General features: G+C 45.4%; 2 protein-coding genes across 3 annotated transcripts in view; both read left to right on the forward strand.

The window, feature by feature from the left end:
- The first annotated feature begins 689 nt into the window (after positions 1–689).
- TNFAIP6 (TNF alpha induced protein 6) lies at positions 690–14858 on the forward strand. The gene is made up of 6 exons (XM_019617296.3): positions 690–873; positions 6819–6956; positions 8069–8230; positions 10897–11125; positions 12673–12713; positions 13845–14858. The coding sequence occupies exons 1-6, from the start codon at positions 780–782 to the stop codon at positions 14006–14008; spliced, it is 828 nt and encodes a 275-aa protein (XP_019472841.2). The 5' UTR covers positions 690–779; the 3' UTR covers positions 14009–14858.
- Positions 14859–15301: 443 nt separating this feature from the next.
- Positions 15302–16715, forward strand: part of RIF1 (replication timing regulatory factor 1) — a 31222-nt gene continuing 29808 nt past the window's right edge. Inside the window, exon 1 of one of the 2 annotated variants that reach the window (XM_085227938.1) lies at positions 15302–15635. In XM_085227938.1, the coding sequence (XP_085084064.1) occupies positions 15538–15635 (98 nt within the window). In that variant the 5' untranslated portion in view covers positions 15302–15537. The remainder of the gene's footprint in view (positions 15636–16715) is intronic. The other variant, XM_085227937.1, reaches the window with a different exon arrangement.

Consider the following 16715-nt stretch of genomic DNA (forward strand, 5'->3'; position numbering starts at 1 on the left):
ACGCTTATCTTTCCTCCTTTCTGCTCTCCCACTCATCCACCAGGAGCAGCTGCACTATTCATGTCTGGCCAGAAGGGAATACAGGCAGACGGCTGTCAGGCTATGAATCAGTTTTTAAACCATGGTTCGAAGGGGAAGATTTTAGTTTTATTTCCCACTTGCAGAACAAAGAGCATCTGTTTTTGACGCTGATATTTTATGCTGATCTGGGAGTTTAACTTGCAATTACAGATTCCACGTTGGGGAATTGATTCAAATATCCAATTAAGTATATTCTCCTGACATTTTTTTAAAATTGATCAGGGTGCTGTGAAATTAAATCCATATAATATATGCAAAAAAAAAAAGTTTAAATGAGGATCAATACGTGTGATTCTCTTCGGTCTTACAAATGGTGTGACTGGAAACACTGGGAGCAGATAGAATAGTTATTAGTTTTATTGTTCTGTGGAATTTGAAGACTGAGTGCTGAAGAATGAACAGACTTTGGCTTGAAAAGCATTCATGTGTGCTGCAGTAGTTAGGGGTAGAATGATTTCTTGGACACACTGGGAATGAGGAGAGCCAAAAGTGAGTCACATGGATGACTGCAGACATCACATTTAATTGTGCAATAATACTACAGCAAGCACAATTGGAGCAGGCTTGCTGACCTCACAGCTGAAAGCACTATTTAAGATCTGGCTACCAGATGTTCCAATAGGATCTAGCCAGCTGCTAGCGGAGGTTACCCTGAGTGTTTTAACAGGGAATATTTACAGCCTAGCAGCTCGGAAGAGATGATTGCACTAATTTTCTTCTCTGCCCTGCTGTGGGACGAAGCTCAAGCATGGGGATTCAAGGATGGAGTGCTGCATAACTCTATTTGGTTAGGTAAGAAATAATCTAATCACAAATGTTTTATTGCCAGAGTCCCTGTGTTTGTGGAACAGTGTAAAAATAAACACTTAGAAGTAGAAAAGTGAGACAGGCATTCGTGTAAGCAAAATCCTGCACTGAAGTCGGTCGTCGTGTTAAGTGAGTAACGACTGTAAGTTTTGTACTTAAGAGCTTGCTGGTTTTACTGTTGCTCTGAAATGCAGGAAAAAATAGTTATGGAATACTTCATCTGAATGTGTTTTCCTAGAGCATGGGGTGAAGCGAAAAGAGTGTTAAATAGTAGTTTGCTTCTAATGAAGGAAAATGTGTGTGAAAAGAAACTTATGCCAAAGGAATGAATTATTTTCTGCATGAACATATTTCAGATGCCTGGGGTTCTCCATATGAAACTAAATGGTCTGGAAATAATATCAATATATTTCCTAGGTTTCTAGGGAAGTGGAGAAATGTATATGTTTTGGCCATTGGTCTGTTCACATCATTAAACAGTGGAGAAGAGATTCCAAAAGGACTGTAGAAAATGCTGTGGGAATAGTTTCTTATATTCAAGTGAGTTTAAATGGCTCTCAGAGTTTTTTTTTTAATAGGCTTCATAATTATCCAGTACAATAGAAAAACATTCAAAATACAGTCCCATAAAATGTGCCAGAAGAAATACATGCACGCAGTGCTCTGCTTGATAGACAAATATCTACAAACTCTTTCATCCTGTCTAGGATGCTGCATATTTCTTTAAGGATTTAAGGAATTCCTGCAGGCAGTCCTTGTTTCTGTACGCTCAGATGTTTCACGTGGGACTGAGCCACATTCATAGCTGGTGCAGCAACCACGTGGCTCCAGTCTCTTCTCAGAGGACCATTTAAACTAAAGGGAACACGAAGGAGAAGCCATCTATACTGTTTTCCATATGGCTGCACATTTTTAATGATTCCCCTCTCCTTCTGAACTTGAAACATGCCCCTGTGTCCCACAGCTGCTAAAGGTGCTCAGGTGGGTGAAGACAGCTCAGTAGCTTACAGAGGAGCTGCTCTTCCAGTGCTGCTCTGTGAAACAAGCAAAGCCTGCATCCTAGGCTGGACGCAGGGAAGAGTTCAGCACACACCATACCACTTGCAGTCAGGGCCAGAGAGTGGGTCCTGGGTGTCTTCTTTGCAAATATTGGCATATCTATGTGACTGCTGCAACCAGTGCCATCCTGGGTGTAGATGGCAGGGCTTCTGCAACATAAATTGTTGATAACAGCCATCAGCTAAGTAGTTTTACCTGGTAGGAATTGAAGTTAATCGGAAGAGAAAGTCTCCTAAATCTTTAAAATGAAGGAATAGAGAGTTAATATTAAGACATTGTATTGCTACACCTTAGCATTTTCAATGAGAGTAAATAAAAATAAAAGATAAGACTTAAAACTGACAACTTGCTCTAAAGAAACAGACACAAAATCCGGAAGCACAGTCTGCTCTTTGGAATAACCACTTTACTTTCCATTCTATGTTTCATTGAATCTCATTTAAAAACACACTATATAATCTAATTAGTGTAATAAAAAAAAATCAAATAAAACCCACAATGCAGTTAAATTACCAATGGAATTCAGTGAAATTGCATACAAGTGAAGAAAAATTGGGCACATTCATAGCCATCCAGTTAATGCATCTTTTCATTAAAAAAAGAAGTAATTTGAACGAGACGAGTAACCTCAATCTCCTGCTAACTACAGACAAGCATTACAGCAAGAACCTCCTGCTAAATAGGAATGTGCAGTGGCAGCTGAGCCTTGCTTATCTCCTTTTCTGATAAAGCATAATTGAGACCAGAGTGAAAATGTGGGAGTTTTCCATTTCGCCTCTCTTCAGCAAGCCAGTAACACAAATGTCAAATCTTCTGCAAAGGTTAGTGTAGAACTGCTCGTGTGTTGTACCTGGTGTTACAAAAGATCTTTTGTTTTCTCAGTAAACACGGAGTCCTTCTGGAGCTGATTGCATTGCCATCCTGCTAATGTCTTTCTGGTGTGCATGGAATTTTATTGATGCTGATTTTTTAAACAAGTATGTTATAGCCAAAACTTACTGTAAATTGATGAGAGGATTGGAGCAGTCTTGTTCAGATATACTCATACATTCATTCAAGTGCCAGCAAGAAGATTTCCAAGGGCAGCTCTTTCTCACCCATATTCACAGTTTCACCCCACTCACAGAATGCATTGGGGAGTTTCAGAGGCCACAGCTGCCCCATTCTCTGAGTGTCACCTTGTGCCACAGACTGCATGGCCATCCTCCACTTAAAGTTAAATATTTTGTTTTCATCTTAGCAGTTTCATGCATATTGAGGGCACTTTATTAGGCCAAGTCCTATACTTGCTGTGTTTGTGCAGAAGAGGTTGGCTGTGGTTCATTCTTACCATCTGCTGTGGGTGAGCAGAGGGTCACTGTCCTTGCCAAATCCCACTGCTTCTGGACCTCAAGGAGAGCCTCTAAGAAATATGAGCTGGAAGAAACACGTCCCATCAGCAGTGTAACCTGTGATCTTTTGTGTAAGAAGCAAAGAAGAAAAATGAATGGATAGAACACTCCCAATAAACTGGTTTTCAGGCAAATAAAGAGCAAGATGAGCTGGAAATTCTGTGTTGAGCAGGAAAAGATGTCAGACAAATCACGTAAAGACAGCAGCCTTCAGGCAGAATCGAAGAATCAGAGAATCATTATGGTTGGAAAAGATCTCTTGGATCCCCAACCCTCCCATGCCCACTGCCCATATCCCTTTGTGCCACATCCCCAGTGCTCTGGGACACCCCCAGGGATGGTGACCCCCCACTCCCTGGGCAGCTGTGCCACTGCCTGACTGCTCTTTGGGGAAGAAATGTTTCCCAATACCCAACAGAATCCCCACCTACTGGGGAGATGCCCAGCTGAGATCCAGACACACCAGTATAGGAACAGGGTACATTTAGGGTAGGCTCATGCTTGTATGCTTATCTGCACAATCATGAGATTGCCACCATGAAAACTAATAATAGTTTGTGTATATTCAGATCTGCCTTTGTGTAGATACGTATGCATATAATGTATAATGTACATATATGTACATATATTTAATTAGTGTTTTAAAGGTGTTAATAAGTACAATGCTTTGACCTAGGTGTGGTTTTGCTGATGTATCTTATCTTTCTGCACATTCCCTAATGTAATTAACAGAGAGGAAAAAATGCCTGAGAGATCTGAGCAGTTAATTAGGATATACTATTAGTTAATACTGTCAGATTAAACTGTGACGCACTGAGCCAGCAGCAGCTGTCAGGGCTTGGTGGAGTACACGTGTGTGGTCCATCTTCCCAAAGGCTACTATTATCTTATTCCAGAGGAGTAGCAAAGAGATGGGTGATTGCTCCCAGCAGGATCCCAGGTACTGTGGGTGCTGCTGTCAGTGGAGCAGCACTTGCAGAAACAGTGAAGAGCAGAGCTTTCCAGCAGTATTCTGAAAAATGGGATGCCTGTCCATGCTGATGTTTTAGCAGCAACAAATGGAGGCAGATGCCTTTTGAAGAATTAGCATTGAAAACACTGTCAGGAGGAATAGTCAGAATAACTCACAGTGCAAAGGTTTTACCATCAGCTCCAATAGTGGTGCATCCCAATTGCTGGTGGTTATCCCCAGGTCCCTGGTGTCACATCCAGCAGAGAAGCAGGGTGCCCAGGTGGCTCCATGAGAACCTATGCCAGCACCCACTCTGCCCAAATCTTTCGGACTACTCTTGTTGCACCTCTTGCAGAGGCAACAAGCCTTAAGATTGGTCTGCCTCTTGCTCCTTGACTGGTGTAGCCAGCTCAGCTAACCCAAGGGTCAAATCCCATGGTTTCAACTCACTGTCAGTGCAATTCAATTCACTTTTCAGTTCGCTTACCTATGAGCTGCAGTGATCAATGATCTCCTTTCCAGGCTGTCCCTGCAGAGTGCAGCAGGACTGAGTGCTGCACTGCTTTCTGTATTGCTCAAACTTCCAGTTCATATGTGCTGAATTCAACACAATCATGCCGTAAAGAAAGGGTGCCTGGGCTTATCAGGTTAGACATGACAGCCTATTTAATGAATGAAAAATGAAACCTCCTACAAATCATTTTTTAATTTAAATTTTTTAATTTTTTTTTTAAATAAATGAGATACCATTATCTAATCGCTGGAGGCATTCAAGGCCAGGCTGGATGTGGCTCTGGGCAGCCTGGGCTGCTGGTTGGCAACCCTAAACATAGCAGGGGGTTGGAACTGGATGAGCATTGAGGTCCTTTTCAACCCAGGCCATTCTGTGATTCTATGATCACCCAGCTGTTAGGTATTTTGACTCTTCCTTGCACTGGGACTGGACTTAGAAAGGCTTCTCTCCAGAACATGTCATCCTATGCCCGTGTCAGAGACACTCCCTGCGATGCTGCAGGAAGCAGCTCAGCCTGCCGAGCCTCCTGTCAGCATCAACTGATTTCCCCAGGCACCAGGCCAGGGACTGCTGCACTGCCAAACGTCACTGTCTCTACGAAGGGGATCTCACCACTGCTAACCACAATTCTGTGGTGACCGTGTTCTTGTTTAAAAATATCCCAACCTAGCCAAAACTGCAGCCTGTCACTAGTAGAGACATTCTTTTTTTCCCATGGCACCAGGAACTACTGTAAAAACACTTCTTGTTTGGCTTCTTTTTCCTTTCTCCTTGAGTAGCAATAGCTACAGACAGCCATTTTTCTCATGTTAGGCTAAATATAAAAAAAAATCTAAACTGCTCAGATTAAATATGCCTGTTGGTTCTGCGGCAGATTTCTGTACATATGGTGTCAGGCAAGCGAAACAAGAAACAATTACAAAACCCATCGCAGCCCTGACAAGTTCTGAGCTTCACTAGAAAGATGCTTCACGTTGAACCTCCAAAGCAAAAAAAAAAAAAAATGATGAAGAAAGGGTATTAATTTTCTGTGCCACAGAAATGTCAGCCAGCAATTGTTCTGGTTTTGCCCTTTGCGACACAAGCTCAGATATTTTTATTTCCCATTTTCATTCCCTTTAATTTCTGCCTCTCTCCTATCCAAGTAGCTCTGATTTCACTTCTCTGGAGGCTAAAAACAAAGCTCTGATTCATCTTAGAAAAGCACTGAAGCTGTATCCAAGAGTATGCTGTGAGTGCAGCCCAGAACGATAGGATGCACGGAGCGGCCATGCCGACACAGGCCGATGGTTCCCATAGCTACTGCTGGCTGAGCCGTCCTGTGGGGCTCCTTCCCTGCATCTGCTGACTTTCCCTTCTTCAGAACCTTGCCAGGCTCTGACTAGCTCTATTGTTCAAGAGTTCTGAACAAAACCAAACTCTGATGAAGATAGGCCAAGGGAGCTTGGCTGGTTCAGCATGGAGAAGGGACAACTTCAGGGAGACCTCAGTGCAGCCTTCCAGCACTTGAGGGGAGCTTATGGGCGGGAGAGCGACTTTGTACACGGTCAGATAGTGATAGGACAAGGGGGAATGGTTTTAAACTAAAAGAAGGGAGATTTAGGTTGGCTGATAGGGGAAATCCTTCACCCACAGGTGGTGAGGCTCTGGAACTGCCCCGAGCTGTTGTGCCCCATCCCTGGAGGTGCCCAAGGCCAAAGATGGGCCATGGGCAGCCAGTCCATGGCAGCAGTGTCCCTTCCAACCCAACTTCTCTAGGGTTCTATGGTCTTTAAGGACCCTCCCAACCCAAGCCATGCTGTGATTTTGTGATTCTATGAAACCACTGGGTCAGGAAAGGTGCATTTCCCCAGTGCTTTGCAAACACTGCAGCTACTAACTCAGCATCTTTCAGTTTTCCCCTGGCCACCATCCAGAGGCGCATTTCCTGGGGAGACTGTGGGTGACAGGAGAGCATCCCACAGAGTGGGCAGCTGGGACATGATGCTGAAATCCTTTGTTGTTGTTCCCACAGAACGAGCAGCTGGGGTGTACCACCGGGAGTCACGCTCAGGGAAGTACCAGCTCACCTATGCAGAAGCAAAAGCAGTCTGCGAATACGAGGGAGGACACCTAGCCACCTATCAGCAGCTGGAGGCAGCGAGAAAAATAGGTTGGGAAAAAAATCACAGCTGTTTGCTTTTCACATCACTCATTCATAATGTCTTCTCTTTCCGTGAATGTTATGAACTCTGGGACTAAGAGACTTGTAAACTCTCTGGGTGTTTGCCCAACTTGTATGCAGTTTCCTACCTCTGTTACAGAGCTGCTGTGGGGGCATCTGCACACAGTGCTGTGCATCTCTGAGCTGGGGGTGCAGCACAGCCATGGGGCTGCAGGGGATGAGATGTGCCATTTCCCTATCAGCAGCTGAGATGTGAGTCCCAGCTCAGGGTGAACTGCATTTCTCTTTGATTCTTGATGAGGAATTCATTCAGAGAATTAGGAAAACAATGGAAAATATCCTCTGCTCTAGAAATGTGCAGGCTATGTTGTTGAGTCAGAAGCTGGCTCTCAGCACCAGCACACATGTAGAAAGGGTACTTTTGTTTCTTCTGAGCAGCTCAGAGTCTGAGGACACCACAAATATGTTCCAGTTTGTCTCAGTGAAAACATGGAATTGGTCTCTACCAGACAGTGAATAACACTGCAATTTTTGGCTATTGTATTTAAGTTCTCAGCCACAAAGTGCATTAACAGGATCTAGTTGTTTAGCAATAAATACTTGAGGCTATTTAGGTATTTAAAGTATTTGAAATACATATTTTGTTTCCTTAGCTATCCTCCATGTGTAGTATTTTATTCACTCTCAGGTCTTAATACTGCAGATTGTTTCATGAGATATGATTTAGTACACTTGCATGACTTCAAAAGGGAAACAAAGCACACGGTTTATTCACTTACATAACTCATTCTGTGTGTAATTTGATTACAAATGCTGGTTACAGCACTTAAATTATGCTACCCCGGAGACTGCATCGTCCATCTGCATTTGATTTTTCTTTTCAAATGAAGAACGAATGATCATACTATGGACAACACAAAGCAATTTCACATTCTACGTTTAAAATTATCAACTGAAAATACTATTCTTTCCCATAGTTCAATTTTATTAGGCCAATTACATTTAAGTAATCAATCACCTCGAGTAAGACTTGAATAAAAAGCAGTTTCTTGCCTGGGATTGATTTATCCCACTGATGCTACTTTTCCTTCCTGATGCAGGTTTCCATGTGTGTGCTGCTGGCTGGATGGCCAAGGGCAGAGTTGGTTACCCCATAGTAAAAGCTGGAGCCAACTGTGGTTTTGGAAGAACTGGGATTGTGGACTATGGGATTCGCCTCAACAGAAGTGAGAGATGGGATGCCTACTGCTACAACCCAAACGGTGCGTTTAGAAACAGCTCCTTGCTCCTCAGGTCTAAGACTGTGAGTGCTATGGGGAAGTGTGAAGGCTCTGAATGAGTTGGCTTCTGTACCAATAATACATTGTCCTCAAAGGGGAAACACTGATCCAGGTTCATTTGGAACCTGGCACAAAGCCCCTCTGCTGTCCCCAGCAGCTGGCATGGCTCGCTCAGAGCACAGCTCTCTGCCATGGGCAACTGGATCTAGCCAAAGCCCCTCCAGAAACTAAGTGTAATGATATGCTCTTGTTGATTAACAAGGTAACTAATAGTCCTAAAATGACCATCTTTTATATAAGGGCATTTACATTTACTCTACAATTTCATACAAATATCTAATCTCGGGTGCTTAGTTGTTGAGCTAATTGGTCGTAATAGTAGATTAAGCAAAAAATATCTAGTGGTTGGTGACCCTGCACATAGCAGGGGGATTGAAACTAGATGATCATTGTGGTCCTTTTCAACCCAGGCCATTCTCTGATTCTATGAAATATAACTCCTGTACTGTAAGCATATTTTCTTACCTCTGCAGCAAGATGGTAACTTAGAAAACTAAAACGACCCTCAGCAATTATTGCCCTTTACTTGCCTTTTGCATTATTCCTACTTCGGGCATAAAGAATCAGTATTGCTTTCAAAGTTCTCAGTCTTCCTGCTGCAAGCACTGCTGCTAAAAATTTGGAAGCAGACACAAGCGTTCAGAAAATAAAATCTAGGGAAATCCTTCTAGTTATCTTGTGTTTGCTAAAGCTTTTGTTCTAAAACAATAACAGTTCACACAAATCTGACTTCTGAAAGTTGCTGAGTTCCTTTATTAGCCAGACATTTAAGCATTAAGTTTAGCTATAATTGAACACTCCAAAGGTAGGGATGTGTTTATCTACATTGAAGAGCCTCAAGAGTTGGCAGGCTTCTCAGCAGTGTTGTGGCATGATGCAGGAACAGTGCAACCTCAAGGGCTTGATTTGGCTATCCGGATGACAGGTGGGAATCTGTACCTAAAGAAGTAGACTGGAAAGTTGCATTCTCCAGTTATTTTATTTCTTTATTGGAAACACACTTCTGGAGGGAAATACTGTGCATGCAACTCTTTTCATAGAATCATAGAATCATAAAACCATAGAACCATAGAATGGCCTGGGTTGCAAAGGACCTCAATGCTCATCCAGTCCCAACCCCCTGCTGTGTGCAGGTCACCAACCAGCAGCCCAGGTTGCCCAGAGCCACATCCAGCCTGGCCTTGAATGCCTGGAAGGATGGGGCATCCACAGCCTCCTTGGGCAACCTGTTTCAGCACCTCACCACCCTCTGAGTGAAAAACTTCCTCCTAAAATCCAACCTAAACCTCCCCTGTCTCAGTTCAAAACCATTCCTCCTTGTCATATATCACTATACACCCTCGTAAACAGCCATTCCCCTCCTGTTTAAACAATTTAAACATGACTGGCATGACTTCACCAGATGTGAGACATGTCCACATTCACCTCCATTCGCTGCTCCAATGACTGAAGTCTCGACATGACCACTGTGACAGTTTATCTTGATGTCACTTCATGTAGCTGGAAAGATAGGACAAGCTGGTACCAATAAGAAAAGGAAAATTCACTTTATCCGTGCTTGGCTTCCCTGCTCTGTGCATTCTACCCTGGCTGGCAGAGCCGGAACTGGAGTTGTCAGTGACGTCTGTACAGCTGTGTACATTTTGTTTGTGCTTGTGGGGTTTGAGCTTGTTTATATGAGCAGGGCAGTTGTTAACCAAATAGCTCTGTGGGGTGGGGGACACACAGATGTTCAGCACACTGACAAAACTGTTAGGCTACTGCGTTCATTATTAGTGCATGTATGTCAGCCCAACTCCCTCTCTGTCAGCCTTCTCCTCTGGGACCAGAGGTAGTTACTTTCCAAATGCTGTGTCTGGTTAGAGGACAAAGGGGAACCAGAGCTGCCAACACTCAGAGGACAGCCTGAGCCTCTCCCATTAGAAGGAAATGTGTTCAAGCTGCTGCACAGACTGGCAGTGGTTTGACTGCAGGTGGGAGGCGAGCAGCCTGGGGGGCAAAGCCCTGGCTGAGGGGAGCCTCTGCTCTTCCATGGGCTGCTAATGATGCGAGGAACTTGCAGAACTGCTTGCCTGTCTGAAACACACCTCCATCTCACATCCAATAGCAGGGGTACAATGAAATGCATGGCAGCACTGACCTTTACAAGTGGGGTAGTTTGGTTTTCTTTTGTGGTTTTTGGTACAAGACATGCTTGAAAGAGGTTTTTGAAGAAGAAAAGATGAAGCTGGATGCCAGAGTGACTTGCAAGTACAGCCCTAAAGCTTAGAGTTCAGCCCAGTCAGAAACCCCATGTGCCTTTTAGATAAAGCACTGAACTCTTGCCCAAAGTTCACAAAAGACAATGGAAGCTTTTCCTCTGAATTCAGGGAGTTTGGGATCGTGCCTGTTACTTCTAAAAGGCAACAGCTAGGAATGACTGACATTTCTTGAGAATGCTGACTACTGAAATATATGGAACATGTAACCACGCTGGCTGTCCCTGTGTGATTTTCTATGGTTCTGCTGCATGGAAGAGCTGAAAGCATTAAATCATTGCCGTATCCAAAATGAATGCTTGGACTCTGATGTTTTTATTTTCCTCTTAGGAAAAGAATGTGGTGGAGTCTTCACGGATTCAAAACATGTTTTTAAGTCACCAGGCTACCCAAACGAGTATGAAAATGACCAAATTTGCTACTGGCATATCAGAGTAAAGTATGGACAGCGGATTCACCTCCAGTTTCTGGAGTTTGATGTTGAAGACGACACTGCCTGCATGGCTGATTACCTGGAAATCTATGACAGCTATGATGATATCAGTGGTTTTGTGGGCAGGTAATTTCAGCTTCAATATACAAATAATCAAATGATTGCATCTTTTTTCTTTCTTTTTTTTTTTTCCCATCCAGAATATTGTTTCAGAAAAGCAACATAATAGCTCACCCAATTAACACTTGTCATGCTAGTAACACTTGCAGCAGTAGCACCTGACTTATCTTTCCTGGCAATTTACATCCCTTTTATTAACACAGGCTGTAAAGAGCCTCAGAAAATCGTGCTTTGCCCTCTTCTGTTTTGTTAAACTGCATGAAAGAGAGCTGTGAGACTGTGCAGCCAGCTGCTTATCGCAATGCTCTATGATTTTGTAGGAAAACAGAGCACTCTCAAACAGAATTTTGCATTTTATTTAATTGAAAGCAAGGAGAAGTGGTGCTAAAGTGTTAGTAAAAATACATTTAAGTTTCCATTTGCTTTAGAAGTCAAATATATTGTAACCAAAGAACAGGTGTTATGTGTCATCTTATAAAATTTAGTTTGTCTCTTTCCTTAATTCTCTTTCCTTTCTTTCTTGTCAGCTTTTTTCTTGTTCTTTAGCAACCATCTTTTTAGTATAAAGTTCTTCATTTTTTTTCCAGAGGAAGAAGTAGAAACAAAGTGATAAAAGCACTTCCAAATTCCTGCAGTTTTTCATAGCCTCTCTACAAATCATGTGTAGCAAAGCAAGGATATAGCCCATTTGTTTCTCCTTTAGAGATCATTTTAGAAGTTTTCCTTGACCAAGTTCTTTCTTTCTTAGCCTCGAGCCTTCTTTTCCTTAAGGCTTTGTTAAATTGCCTTTTTACTTGTTTTGCATCATTTACTTCCTTCGTGTATTGAAAAACGTTTCCTGCATTTTTCCCTCCCCTAAAAAAACAACCTTTAGTCGGTGGTGTTGGCATACAGAGGGGAACTGCATGCACTGAGCACCTGCAACCAGCTCAGCCCTGGAAGCCAAGCTCCAAAGGAGGGCACATCCAGAAAGCCACTGTCATAGAATCATAGGATCATAGAATCACAAAACAGCCTGGGTTGCAAAGGCCCACAGTGCTCATCCAGTCCCAACCCCCTGCTGTGTGCAGGTCACCAACCAGCAGCCCAGGCTGCCCAGAGCCACATCCAGCTGGCCTTGAATGCCTGCAGGGATGGGGCATCCACAGCCTCCTTGGGCAACCTGTTCCAGTGCCTCACCACCCTCTGGCTGAAAAACTTCCTCCTAATATCCAACCTAAACCTCCCCTGTCTCACTTTAAAACCATTCCTCCTTGTCATATCTTCTTCTGTTACAATCAGTAGAGCAGTGAAACTGCAAACTACCATTTCTGTCTCTTTCCCAGTAGTTCTGAACTGCTTCATTTGCATTATTTCTCCTATTATCCAATCTAAACCTCCTCTTTCTCAGTTTAAAACCATTCCCCCTTGTCCTATTACTATCTACCCTCATAGACAGCTGTTCCACCACGTGTTTATATGCTCCCTTCATCAGGAGATGTCCCCCGCGCAGCAGGGCAGGGCATTGCTGCTGTGTCCTCTAGTCGTGACTTTATTTATACGTTTTGTTCCAGGTTTTGTGGAGATGAGTTGCCAGATGATATCATTAGCACAGGTAACACATTTATAATCCTTCTGGTTAAAAAAAAATCAGCCCAAATGAACTTTTATCCCTACTTTCTAGTCATAAATGGGTAAGATGACCAAAGGCACAACCTCTGCTTTGTGCCCGGGATGCTATTCCAAAGTGCCCATATGTTTTTTCACCAACGCCCTTACTTTTAAATGAAATAAAATTAAAAATAAATAAATAAATTAGTTAGAAGAACGAGCAGGGAGCAGCCTGCTGGCCTTGCAGAGGTAGCACACCCAAGGAGTTTTCACATAGGCAGCTTCATGAAGCAGACCTGCCATCAGTAACCTTGTCTCAGCTGTACATGCAATCTTCTTGCATCACGTTTTCTAATTTGAAGAGTAAGGACTGCAAGAATAGCTCCAAAGCTGGTTATAGAAGTTATCCCATCTTTCTGTTTAAAGGGAAGTTCCCAGTAGTGAAAAGTACCAGGGAAAAATAAATTACAATGGAGTGAGATCATTAACATGAGCAAAACAATAAAAATAAAACAAAGGAATAAGAAGTGTCACTCGTAGATCTATGAGGCTCTGTGGCTGTTTCACAAGTCCTGGTGTCTTCCCTTCTTAAATTAAGCGACTGCATCAGTCAAACAAAGCCAGCATGAGCCATGGCAGTTCTGAGCATGGTCTACTTAAAGCATTATTGTTCATAGGTGAGGGGGAAACTTATTTTCAATGAAGTATAACTTAACTGCCAGATAACTGTATAAGGAGAAGCTATTTAGAAATATGACAATGAATCAAGCTTTTGACTTCATCACATGACAGAGGCTCCATGTCCTGGCCCACAGGAGCCAGCTGCTGGCTGCAGCATGGGAAGCACAGGCACAAACGGGCCCTGAGCAGCAGTGTGACATTGCACAGCTGGAACAAAGCCTTTCAGAGGACAGGAAACGCTGTGCAAAAAGCACTGTGTTTTATCAAAGCTTTATCAACTTGTGGGCTCTACAGACAATGGGGCTGAAGGAACAGCACTTGTCTGGGGCCTACAGCTCCAAAGCAGGCAGACCAGGTAGCTTGCTGCATAGAGCTCAGTGTTTCAGGCTCCTCAGGAAGCCCCAGGTGTGCTGCAACCAAAACATAACCTTTGTTTTCCTTTCTCCTGTCCCAGGCAATGTTATGACCCTGAAGTTTCTGTCAGATGCCTCAGTGACTGCTGGTGGGTTTCAAATTAGGTATGTTACAATGGACGTGCCTTCCAAGGCAGGGGATGGAAAGAACACAACCTCCCAAGGAAGAACAAACTTCTTATCAGGAAAGTTTGGCATTATGTGAGCAGAACAGCACGGTCCACTCACTAGGAAACGTGTTTTAGAACCCAATTCAGATACCTGTTTCTTCAGATCAGACAGGGACATACGGTCATTTTCTTCATATCTTTCTGACTTTTTATTGTCTATCAGTTTTGATAACAAAGTGTACCAGGAAATAAATTATAAGATGTATTTTTAGATGACAAGTCCTGTAAAAAAAAAAAACAAAAAAAACATTGTTACCAAAGGCTGTAGAACTATTTTTGTATATAGTGTTCCTGTCCCTCACCTCTTGCACCATCTGAACAAACTTTTTGTGCAAGCAACGTTTCCATTATTTTTTAACTCCTTATTTCCTTGGTTTTCACATATTTATTTTTTTAGACTGTTGTTTTTTTATTATTATTAACTCATTCCCCTGAATTCAAAAGGCCTTTAGAGTCTTCTTGTTCTAAAGACACATGAATTCATCCTGTGGATGGCCTGGCAGCCACCCATGCCATTGCCTGGAGCCTGAAGGTTGTGAAGCAGCGTGAAAAGCACACGACCCATGGTAATACCAGTCATTTTCCTGTGGGATGGATCAGAGAGCACTCAGAACATTTTGCTGGGGTCTCCTCATGCAAAGAAGAGGTGGCCAAGTCTTTCATCTTGTCCCATTGCACGTGGTGAAGAACCGAATGGAAGACTTGGTGAGATGGAGCATCAGGAGGTATTGCTGCCAGGAAATCCATTTGCAAGACACCACTGTGATGCTGTGTGTTGTTTACGTGGGTTTTGGGAAGACTGTGCTATGGATAGAATTTGTTCTCATCTTCAGTTTAAATCCCGCGGTCTGAAGCAGCATTAAAGCTACCTCTGTTTTAACCTTGCCCATAGCCTCCAATGGGTTCTTTTCGTTATTGAGGGTCATCTCAACTCAGCTAGTTAAATTTACTCCACCTTGGAGCTCCTATTGGGGGAAACATCCCAGCCTCCCAGCCCACACCAGCACAGGGCTGGATCGACCCTGCATCAATCTCATTGCCCAGGGCAATGAGAGCAGGGAAACGAACGGGGAAACAGCGACGAAGTGGCAGAGCGCGGCCCCCGGGATTCAAGCCGCAAGGAATTGCGGGTGGACGCGGGGAGGGTTCTGCGGAGCTGAAAAAACAGCCGTTATTTCCAGTCAGAAACGAGCAGCTCACAGCCGCCTGCACGGCCACGCCGCAGCGACGGCCATAGAGGCACGGCCCGCCCCGCGCCTGGCCCCGCCCACGGCCGACGCCTCCACCAATCAGCGCGGCAGGAGGCGGGCCTCTAAAGACGCGGGAAGCGTGCGGTCTCTCCACGCGGAGAAAGCGCGCGGAGAAAAGCGCGCAGCGCCGCTCTCCGTTCCCGGCTCGGCCTTCCGTCCCGCCTCCCCCGCGCTCCCATTGGCCGAGAGCGCTTAGCCCGCGCGCTCGCGCTGCCCGTTCCGCGCGCGCCGCCATCTTGACCGGAGAGACGGCGCGGGGCGCGCGGAGCGGGCTGCAGGCCCGGCCCCCGCCCTGCGGCACTGCGAGCGGCACCATGAGCGCCGCCGCCGGGCTGCGGCCGCTGCTAGAGACGCTGCAGGACCCCGCCGCCCCCGCGGGGGACCTCACGGACGCGCATCTCTCTCTCGTCAAGTGAGCGCGGGCCGCACGCGGCCTGAGGGGGGCGGCCCGGCCGAGCGGCGGAGGCACGGGGCCAGGAGGGGGGCGGCCCGGCCGAGCGGCGGAGGCACGGGGCCAGGAGGGACGCGGGGATGGGGATCCTCGGGAGGGCGGGGAGTGGCGTTCCGGCCGGGCGGTAGACGGGGTTCAACCCTCTGAGTTGCGGTCCCTCTGCTTTTAAAGATGGGGGCGCGGAGGTGAGGGGCCTCGTGCTGCGCCTTGCTGCTCGGAGCCCGGGAGCCGCCGGGGGCTGAGACGTCGCGTGCGGGGTTTGTCGGGCCGCGTCTTCGGGTGGCTGTGCTTAGCATCGCGGAAACCCGGAGCGGTTGGGCTGGAAGGGATCTTACAGAATCACAGAATGGCCGGGTTGGAAGGAACCTCAAGGATCATGAAGTTCCAACCCCCTGCCACATGCAGGGCCGCCAACCTCCACATTGCATAGCAGCCCAGGCTGCCCAGGGCCCCATCCAACCTGGCCTTGAACATCTCCAGGGATGGACGGGGCATCCACAGCCTCTCTGGGCAGCAGTTCCAGCACCTCACCACTCTTGTAATAAAGAACTTCCCCCTGACATCCAACCTCAGTCTTCCCTCCCTCAACTTAAAACCATTTCCCCTTGTCCCGCTGTTATCTACCCTTGTAAAAGCTGACTCCCCTCCTGTCTGTAGGCTCCCTTTAGGTACTGAAAGGCTGCAATGAGGTCACCCCTCAGCCACCTTTTCTCCAGGCTGAACAAGCCCAGCTCCCTCAGCCTGTCGTAGGGGAGGTGCTCCAGCCCTCTTATCATCTTTGTGGCCTTCCTCTGGACCCTCTCCAACAGCTCTCTGTGTTTCTTGTACTGGGTGCTCCAGACCTGGACACAGTACTCCAGATGGGACCTCACAAGAGGAGAGTAGAGGGGGAAAATCACCTCCCTGTCCCTGCTGGACACCTCTCTTCTGATGGAGCCCAGGATACCATTTTCCTTCTGAGCCACAAGGGCACACTGCTGGCTCATGTTAAGTTTTTCATCTATCAAGACTCCCAGGTCCTTCTCTGCAGGGCTGCTCCCA

Source organism: Meleagris gallopavo, chromosome 7 (genome assembly GCF_905368555.1).
Source record: "Meleagris gallopavo chromosome 7, MGAL_WU_HG_1.1, whole genome shotgun sequence".
Classification (NCBI taxonomy): Eukaryota; Metazoa; Chordata; class Aves; order Galliformes; family Phasianidae; genus Meleagris; species Meleagris gallopavo.

Excerpts from the sequence above, each read along its gene's own strand:
- TNFAIP6 (XM_019617296.3), top strand. The coding sequence starts at position 780 with ATGATTGCACTAATTTTCTTCTCTGCCCTGCTGTGGGACGAAGCTCAA. Across the intron at positions 874-6,818 it reads GCATAACTCTATTTGGTTAG|AACGAGCAGCTGGGGTGTAC; the intron begins GTAAGAAATAAT and ends TTGTTCCCACAG. Across the intron at positions 12,714-13,844 it reads AGATGATATCATTAGCACAG|GCAATGTTATGACCCTGAAG; the intron begins GTAACACATTTA and ends CTCCTGTCCCAG.